This window comes from Penaeus vannamei, chromosome 20 (assembly GCF_042767895.1).
Source record: "Penaeus vannamei isolate JL-2024 chromosome 20, ASM4276789v1, whole genome shotgun sequence".
In the NCBI taxonomy this organism is placed as follows: Eukaryota; Metazoa; Arthropoda; class Malacostraca; order Decapoda; family Penaeidae; genus Penaeus; species Penaeus vannamei.
This window is the reverse complement of record NC_091568.1, coordinates 39,686,693-39,696,692: the sequence shown is the minus strand read 5'-3', so window position 1 is coordinate 39,696,692 and position 10,000 is coordinate 39,686,693. Positions and strand designations below refer to the sequence as shown.

At 45.0% G+C, this 10,000-nt stretch overlaps 1 protein-coding gene across 1 annotated transcript in view; it reads right to left on the bottom strand.

Annotated features, from left to right (window-relative positions):
* The window catches only part of LOC113819719 (organic cation transporter protein), a 30,635-nt gene that overhangs the window by 5,459 nt on the left and 15,176 nt on the right, over nucleotides 1-10,000 (bottom strand). The window contains exons 6-11 of the mRNA XM_070135505.1: nucleotides 7,575-7,720; nucleotides 5,152-5,320; nucleotides 3,627-3,774; nucleotides 2,613-2,692; nucleotides 1,811-2,070; nucleotides 268-452 (exon numbers count right to left, since the gene is read on the bottom strand). Coding sequence (XP_069991606.1) covers nucleotides 268-452; nucleotides 1,811-2,070; nucleotides 2,613-2,692; nucleotides 3,627-3,774; nucleotides 5,152-5,320; nucleotides 7,575-7,720 — 988 coding nt within the window. The remainder of the gene's footprint in view (nucleotides 1-267; nucleotides 453-1,810; nucleotides 2,071-2,612; nucleotides 2,693-3,626; nucleotides 3,775-5,151; nucleotides 5,321-7,574; nucleotides 7,721-10,000) is intronic.

The window sequence follows — 10,000 nt, the reverse complement described above, 5'->3', positions numbered from 1 at the left end:
CACCCTCACCCTCCCACCCCTCCCTCACCCCAACCTCTCCCTCACCCCCTTCCACCCCCTCCCTCAGCCCATTCCACCACCTCCCTACCCCCATCCCTCCCCACCTCCTCTCCCTCACCCACCCCACCTCCTGTCCCACCCCCTTCCACCCCTCCCTAACCCCACCCCCACCTCCCCACCCTCACCTCCTCTCCCACCCCCACCCCACCTCCTCTCCCACCCCCACCCTCACCCCTCCCCACCTCCCCTCACCCCTCCCCCACTCACCAGGAAAGACGTGATGTAAGGCGAAATGGTGGAGGCGAGCTGGGCGAAGACGCTCGCGGCTCCGATGCCCTGGGACCTGACCTCCGTCGGGAAGAGCTCCGTCGAGTACACGTAGACGATCTGGTAGGCGCCGCTGATGCACAGCTTCCCCGACATCGCCAGCGTCATCACGAGCCAGGAGATGTCTGTTGGGGGTGGGGGGGAGGAGAGAGGGAGAGGGGGGGAAGAAGGGAGGTATGGTGAAATTGTCTGAGAGAGAGAGAATGGTTGGTTGGTTGGTTGGGGAGGGGGGGGGAGGTAAGGTGGAATTGTCTGAGAGGGTTGGTTGGGGAGGGGAGAGGGAGGTATGGTGGAATTGTCTGAGAGAGAGGGTTGCTTGGGGGGAGGTATGGTGAAATTGTCTGAGAGAGGGTTGGTTGGGTGGGGGTGGGGAGATATATTTATACAGGGGGAGGTGGTGGGTTGTTATTCGTATTTCTTCTCTTTATCTCTCTTTCTTCTCCTTCTCTTCATCTTTACTTCCCTCATGTTCCTCTTCCTGTTCCCTATCTGTCCCTCCTCTTTCTCTCCCTTCGCCCCTCTCCCTGCTCCCTATCCCTTCTCTCTCTTCCCTCCCTCTCTCTCTCCCTCTCCCTGCCCTTATCCCACCATTTTCTTTCCCTCCCTACCTTCCTCTCTCTCCCCCTGCTCCTCCTTCCTCTTTCCCTTCCTCCCTCCCTCTCCCTTCGCCCACCCATCTCTTCTCCTCCCTCCCCTTCGCTCAGCAGTTGGAGGGCGAAGAGGAAGACACCCATTCCCTCCTCTTCCCTCCTTCTCTCATCCCTCTCCTCCTCCCAATATTCCTCCCTCCTTCTTCCCTCCCCTTCTCTTCCTCCTCTCATCCTCCCTCCCCACCTCTCCCTCCCTCCCTCCCTCCCTCCCTCCCTCTCCCTCCCTCCCTCCCTCACTCCCTCCCTCCCTCCTCCCACTCTCCTTCTGTCACCTTTCTACTCCTACCTCCCTCCTCTCCTGATATCCCTCCCAATCTCCCTCCCTCACCCTCCCTCATCCCTCTCCCTCCTCCTCCTTCCCAACCTCCCTCCTCCCTCCTTCCTCCTTCCCTCCTCCCACCCTCCCTCATCCCTTCTCCCCCTCTCAATCTCCCTTCCTCTCCCTCTCTGTCCCTCTCCCCCTTCCCTCCCTCCCTCTCCCCTCTCTGTCTCTCTCTCCCTCTCAATCTCCCCCCCCTCCCTCTCTGTCCCTCCTCCCCTTCCCTCCCTCCCTCCCCCAACCCCTTCCCCCTCACCAGTAGAAATGAAAGCGAGCGCCAGGATGAAGACGCCGCCTCTCCCTCCCTCATCCTTCCTCCTCCTTCCCTAACTTCCCTCCCTCCCTCCCTCCCCAACCCCTTCTCTCCCTCCCTCCTCTCCCTCCTCCCTCCCTCCTTCCTCCTCTCCCTCCTCCCCACCCTCCCCCAACCCCTTCCCACCCTCCTCCCCCTTCCCTCCTCCCCTCCCCTTCCCTCCCTCCTCCCTCCCTCCCCCAACCCCTCCCCAACCCTCACCAGTAGGAATGAAAGCGAGGGCCAGGATGAAGACGCCGCAGATCAAGTAGCTCGCGGACGTGGGCCACCTCCTGCCGAAGCGCTGGATGAGAGGCGCCGTCAGGGAGTAGCCGGGGACTTCCATCAGGCCCCCGAGGATGATGTAGAGGAAGGGGTCGGCGCTGAAGTTGGCCCCGCTGAGGTTGAGGCCATCGAAGACCAGGGACACGGCGAAGAAGTCCAGGCAGACGACGGCCGTGATGGTGGTGATCGCGCGGGTGCTGCGGGGGGAGAGAGGAAGATGAAGAGGGGGATGAAAGAGGTGAAGAGGTTGGGGGATGAGGGAGGAGGGAGGAGGGAGGAGGAAGAAACAGGTAGGAGGCGGAGAGAGAGGGGACAGGGAGAGAAAATGAAGGAGTAGGTGGAGAGGGAGGAGGAGGGAGAGAGAAGGAGGTGAGATGAGTTTGTGTCAAGAATACATTGCGTGTGTGTGTGTGTGTGTGTGTGTGTGTGCGTGCGCGCGTGCATGTATGCGTGTGTGTGTGTGTGTGTGTGTGCGCGTGATTGCATGCGTATGTATGCAAACGTGATAATTAGGTTTTGATATGATGTTGAAAGAGCTGATAACAATATGAGTTTATCTACCACGATTTTTTTACTATCTTGTCTTACCCTCACATATATAAACATTGTGTCCCCACCTTCGAAAAGAGGGAGCTTTAACTTCCCTTATCTCTCCTGTATCTGAGTGATAAGAGAATGCTTGAAGAATATCGCGAAATTATGGCGATTAATCAACAACAAATAAACAACTGCGTGTTACCTGAGCAGAGCAGGCATGCTTGGGAATCCACATTTCTTGTTTTTCTCTCCTGCTTTTGGTTTGTGCTTCGCTGTGGTGGACTGGTTGTGCGATTCGGGAAAAAAAAAGAGATCCATTTTTTAAAATTAAATACGTGTGTATTTATTAATTGATAACTTATATTCTATGTACGCAGAGAACCTAAGGTTAAGTAGCATCATCACACTCGTATGATATAGAAAGAGAATTAAATAACACCAAAAGATCAAAAAGAAGTAATAATAAAAATATATATATATTGCATCGAGGCACTAACACAAAAAAAAAAAAAATCCCCAGAAAGCTGCATCGAGGCACTCACCTAACACACACACACACACACAAAAAAAAAATATATATATATATATACATATATATATATATATATATATATATATATATATATATATATATATATATATATATATATATATATATACATATATATATATATATATATATATATATATATATATATATATATATATATATATATATATATATATATACATATATACATACACACACACACACACACACATATATATATATATATATATATATACATATATATATATATATATATATATATATATATATAATCCCCAAAGCTGCATCGAGGCACTCCCGTAACACCAAAAAAAAAAAAAATAATAATAATAATAATAATAATAAAAAGATAAAAAAAATAATAGAAAATAAAAAAAATCCCGAAAAGCTGCATCAAGGGCACTCCCCTAACACTAAAATAATAATAATAATAATAATAATAATAATAATAATAATAATAATAATAATAATGAAATAAAAAATGAAAAAAATAAAGAAAATTAAAAAATCCCAAAAAGCTACATCAAAGCACTCACCTAACACCAGAACACCCCAAAAAAAAAAAAAAAAAAAAAAATAATAATAATAATAATAATAATAAAAATAATAACAATAATAAAAAAAAATATAAAAAAATCCCAAAAAGCTTCACCAAGGCACTCTCACCTCCTCTTGAATCTCAGACATGAGGGCGTACAGGCTACTCGGCGCCGGTAGAGTCGCTTTGTTCCACCGGGCTGCCTTCTCCAGCACCTTCAGCGCCTTCTCGTGGTGGCCCCGGACGATGAGCCAGCGCGGGGACTCGTCCATCACGCTGCGACAGGTAGATAGATAGGAGAAGGAGAAAGAGGAAGGGAGAACAGGAGAAGGAGATAGAGGAAGGGAGACAGGGGAAGGAGATAGAGGAAGATAGATAGGAGAAGAAGAACAGGGGAAGGAGAGAGAGGAAGGGAGAACAGGGGAAGGAGATAGAGGAAGATAGATAGGAGAAGGAGAGAGAGGAAGGGAGAACAGGAGAAGGAGAGAGAGGAAGACGAACAGGGGAAGGAGATAGAGGAAGAAAGACGGGAGAAGGAGATAGAGGAAGGAAGACGGGAGAAGGAGATAGAGGAAGAAAGATAGGAGATGGAGACAGAGGAAGAAAGGAGAAGGGAGACAGAGGAAGGAGAACAGGAGAAGGAGACAGAGGAAGGGAGAACAGGGGAAGGAGATAGAGGAAGAAAGATAGGAGAAGGAGAGAGAGGAAGACGAACAGGAGAAGGAGATAGAGGAAGGAAGACAGGAGAAGGAGATAGAGGAAGAAAGATAGGAGAAGGAGATAGAGGAAGGAAGACGGGAGAAGTAGATAGAGGAAGACGAACACGAGAAGGAGATAGAGGAAGGAAGACGGGAGAAGGAGAACAGGGGAAGGAGATAGAGGAAGAAAGATAGGAGAAGGAGACAGGAAGGGAGAACAGGGGAAGGAGATAGAGGAAGAAAGACAGGAGATGGAGACAGGAAGGAGACAGAGAAAGAAAGAGGAGAAGGAGACAGAGGAAGGATGGCAGGAGATGGAGACAGAGAGAAAGACAGGAGAAGGAGACAGAGGAAGGAAGACAGGAGAAGGAGATAGAGGAAGAAAGACAGGTAGATAGACAGAGGAAGAAAGACAGGAAAAGGAGACAGAGGAAGAAGAACAGGAGAAGGAGAGAGAGGAAGGTAGACAGAAGTAGACAGAGGAAGAATGACAGGAGAAGGAGACATAGGAAGGAAAACAGGAAAAGGAGACAGAGAAAGAAAGACGGGAGAAGGAGAGAGAGGAAGGTAGACAGAAGTAGACAGAGGAAGAATGACAGGAGAAGGAGACAGAGGAAGGAAGACAGGAAAAGGCGACAGAGAAAGAAAGACGAGGAGATAGATGAAGGAGAACAAGAGGAGATAGAGGAAGGAAGACAAGAAAAGGAGACAGAGGAAGGACGGAAGGGAAGCAAAAGTTCGTCAGTTTTGTTTACTTTGAGATCATACTTATGAATATTCTTTCTCTCTCATCGATGCATCTGTAACAGGGACTATGAACCGCATGAAATAAAAATAAAAAATCGTAATCCAAATGTCTCATCTACGGAATTAGGATCCAAGAGAGAAATCAAACATAAGCACCGCCACACTGCCTATGTCCAGCACCACTGCAGAAAACCACACAGACACCCACTACAGGAACGGGAAGATGAGCACCGTCGGGAGAGACACGGCGAGCTGCAGCCATCTCCAGTCCCGGATGAAAAATGCCATCATACCCCACCACATGGTACCCAATGCCCATGGTAGGCCGATCAAAATGCCCACGGTTGAACGGTGCTTGGGCTCACATACCTCCATGGCTGAGGGTGAATGGGTTGGGAAATCATTATTGTTCTTTTTTTAATCCGTTGGCACCATAATGGATTATTCTATCTACCATTTTTTTCTTAATCAGTGGATTATTCTATCTACCATTTTTTTCTTATCAATCAATGGATTATTCTATCTACCATTTTTTTCTTATCATTATTATTATCAATTAATTATCATTATTATCATTAATGGATTATTCTATCTACACGATTTACAGAAGGAACATACAAATCGTGACGTTTCGAACACAACAAGATTCCTCTTCAGGTGATAAAATCGAAAAGGGACCTTAGAGGAGTATCATATTTATCCGAAACGTCACTATATGGGTAAGGCTAGATCAGTAGCAACACGAGGAGGTGCCATGCCGTTTGATGTGACAACTGTTCAGTGAAAATATAATCATTTAATAACATTATTTTCCATCCTTTTGGAAAATTGAAAAGACATGTTAGCAAGGGAAGTGCCATGGTGTCTGTTTTGATGATTGTTCAGTGAAAATATAATCGTTTAAAATCACTATTTTTCCATCCTTTTGGAAAATTGAAAAGACCAAAATAATCGACCTTATGCACAGAGCATCCGTAACTTTTGTGACGTCATCAAAATAAACCCCATGTGCATTTTTTCCCAAAAAATAGAATCAGACGCCATACCTCCTCGAGTTGCTACTGATTTAGCCTTCCCTGTCACTATATATTCTTCCATCCTTGTGACACTCACTGTACACACATTACTATATTCATTTTAGTCTATCTGTTCATCTATATCCACATTTCCCTTCTTCCTTTCTTTCTTTTCCTTCCTCCCTTCTTCCATCCATCCTCTCTCCCTTCAATCTATCCTTCCATCCATCCGCCCTCCCTACCTCCCTTCACCCCTTCCATCCACACACCCGCTCACCCTCTTTCCCTCCCTCCCAACCTCCCACCCACCCATCCGCCCTCCCTCCCTTCCCCCCTTCCATCCAATCTCCCCCCTCCCCCACCCCCACCCACTAACCCTCCCTCCCTCCCTTCCTCCCACCCCACCCACTCACCTTCCCTCCCTCCCTCCCTTCCTCCCACCCACCCACTCACCTTCCCTCCTCCCTCCCTTCCTCCCACCCACCCACTCACCTTCCCTCCCTCCCTCCCTTCCTCCCACCCACCCACTCACCTTCCCTCCCTCCTCCCTTCCTCCCACCCTCCCACTCACCTTCCCTCCCTCCCTCCCTTCCTCCCACCCACCCACTCACCTTCCCTCCCTCCCTCCCTTCCTCCCACCCACCCACTCACTTTCCCTCCCTCCCTTCCTCCCACCCACCCACTCACCTTCCCTCCCTCCCTCCCTTCCTCCCCACCCACCCACTCACCTTCCCTCCCTCCCTCCCTTCCTCCCACCCTCCCACTCACCTTCCCTCCCTCCCTCCCTTCCTCCCACCCACCCACTCACCTTCCCTCCTCCCTCCCTTCCTCCCACCCACCCCACTCACCTTCCCTCCCTCCCTTCGTCCCACCCACTCACCCTCCCTCCCTCCCTCCCATCCTCCCACCCTTCCTTCCCTCCCTCCCTCCCTCCCACCTGCCTTCCCTTCCCCCACCCACCCACTCACCCTCCCTCCTCCCTTCCCCCTTCCATCCACCCACCCACTTACCCTCCTTCCCTTCCATCCTCCCCACTCATTCGCCCACCATCCCTCCCTTCCACCCACTCACTTACCCTCCCTCCCTCCCTCCCACCCAACCCCCTCCCTCTCTTCCCCCTCCCTTACCCCCACCCAACCCCCTCCCTTCCTCCCACCCACTCACCTTCCCTCCCTCCCTCCCACCCAACCCCTCCCTCCCTTCCCCCACTTACCCCCACCCAACCCACTCCCTCCCTTCCCCCTACCCACACCCACTCACCTTCCCTCCCTCCCTTCCCCCTACCCACCCACTCACCTTCCCTCCCCTTACCCCCACCCCTCCCTCCCTTCCTTCCTCCCAACCTCCCTCCCTCCCATCCTCCCTCCCTTCCCCCACTCACCCTCCCTCCCACCCACCCACCCAGTCACCCACCTTCCCTCCCTCCCTCCCACCCACCCACTCACCCAACCCCCTCCCTCCCTCCCTCCTTCCCTCCCTCCTCCCTCCCTCCCTCCCCTCCCTCCCTTCGCCCTTCCTCCCTTCCTCCCACCCAACCCCCTCCCTCCCTCCCTCCCTCCCACCCAACCCCCTCCTTTCCTCCCTCCCTCCCTCCCTCTCTTCCTCCCTTCCTTACCCAGCACGAAGAAGGTAAGAAGGTTGACGGATCCCATGACGAAGCGAACGGCTAAGATGAACGTGAAGTCTGATAAGAAGACGATGCCCACGGAGGTTATAGACACAACCACCTGGGTTATGATCACAACCACCAGACGACCGTATCTGTGGAGGCGGTGGCGGTGTTACTTGTAAGTTATATTTTGTATCTGTGTGTCTGTGTGTTAGATTTTGTTGATGTTTTTTTTCGTTCATTTTTGTTATTTTTTGTTGTATTTTTTTATGTTCATGTGTTGTTCATTTTTTGTTGTTCATTTTTAGTTATTATTTTGTTATAAATATTTTGTTATTTATATTTTGTTGTTGCTTCTTTGTTGTTCATTATTTGGTGTTATTTTTTGTTGCAATTTTTTTGTTAATTTCGTTGGTGATTTTCTATTATTTTTGTTGTTAATTTTTGTTGTAAATTCTTTGTTGTTAATTTGTTACTTTTAATGTTTTTTGTTGTTCATTTTTGTTAATATTTGGTTGTTATTTTTTGTTGTCATTTTGTTGTTGTTCATTCTTGTTAATATTTGGTTGTTGTTATTTTTTGTTGTTGTTCATTTTTGTTCATGTTTGTTTGTTTCGTTGTCCTTGTTATATCTGTTGTTATTGTTATTGTAGTAATTGATGTTTTGTTATGATTAAAATTGTTATTGTAATACGTACAATTATTACAATTTATGTCATTACATTATCATTATTCCTATTAGATTTATCATTATCATTACCATTATTGTCTATATTCCAGTATTTTATTAGTAATTGTATCATCAATACAATAATTATCATTATTAGGATAATTATAATCATTATTTCATTTGTACAATCATTATCAATATCATTATTATTATTATTATTATCATTATTATCATTACTATTATCATATTTATGTTATCATCATAACCCACATCATTATCATATCACTATCATTATTAGTATTATTGTAATTATCATCACATCATTATCATTATCGTTACTATAAATAAAATCATTAGTATATCAATAGTATATAGTATATTAGTAGTATATCAAGAGTATATAGTATATTAATAGTATATCAATAGTATATAGTATATTAATAGTATATCAATAGTATATAGTATATTAATAGTAGTTATCATTAATACTATTACGACGCTTAAATTATCAAAACACGTGTTTTATTCGAAACTAGTAAAATATATATCTACGAAGCTGCTTCTGTCATCTAGATAGATAGAAAGAAAGTAAGTGATAGGAGATAAGATAAAGAGTCAGATGTTGATTATATATTTCATGATTAAAGGTCAGATTATGCAAGGTTAATAAAAAATTAAGATTATGCAAGGTTAATAAAAAATTAAGATTATGCAAGGTTAATAAAAAATTTAAAAAAAAAGTTTAAGTCCGTCATTGCCGATAAAACGTCACCCATGTTGATTTTGGAGATTATTAGTTAAATAAAAGAGATTTGTCGTTGCCAACAAAATATCAGATAAGGATTGTTGAGTTTTGGTGATAAGATCGGACAGAAAACGTAACTTTGGGTTAAAAAATTAACGTATGTTAATATAAATGGTTTAAGTCATATGAACAGAATAATTTGTCTATTTTTCAAGGCATTGATAATCATTTTGAATGACGCTACTGAAAATATGTAATAAAGAAAAAACGAACAAATGAAATAAATCGTGAAAACAAATAAAAAGAAAGAATACGTTTTTTTTTAATATCAAAAGATGCAGAAAATCAATTTGAATGATCTCACCAAATTTCAAAATTATCAGATTTGAAATAAGCACGTAGTTCTCCGTCAATCTTTTTTTCTTTCTTTCTTTCCTTCTTTTTTTTTAACGGAAATTTGAAACAAAGACGCATTCTCTCTCTATCTATTCTCTCTCTCTCTCTATCTACTCTCTCTCTATCTATCTACTCTCTCTATCTATCTATCTATCTAACCTCTCTATCTATCTATCTATTTACATTGCACCACGATAGCAAAAAATACAACAATTCTCTCTCTATGTCTATCTATTATCTCTCTCTCTCTATCTATCTATCTATCTATCTACTCTCTATCTATCTATCTATCAACCTATTCTCTCTATCTATTCTCTCTCTATCTATCTATCTATCAAATTCCCCCCAACATCAATTAACACTCTCCCTTTCAGATGACCTTAACTATCTACTCTCTATATATCTATCTATCTATCTACTCTCTATCTATCTATCTATCTACTCTCTATCTATCTATCTTGTCTATCATCAATTAACACTCTCCCTTTCAGATGACCTTAATCTATCTACTCTCTATCTATCTATCTATCTATCTACTCTCTATCTATCTATCTATCTATCTACTCTCTATCTATCTATCTTTTCTATCATCAATTAACACTCTACCTTTCAGCTGACCTT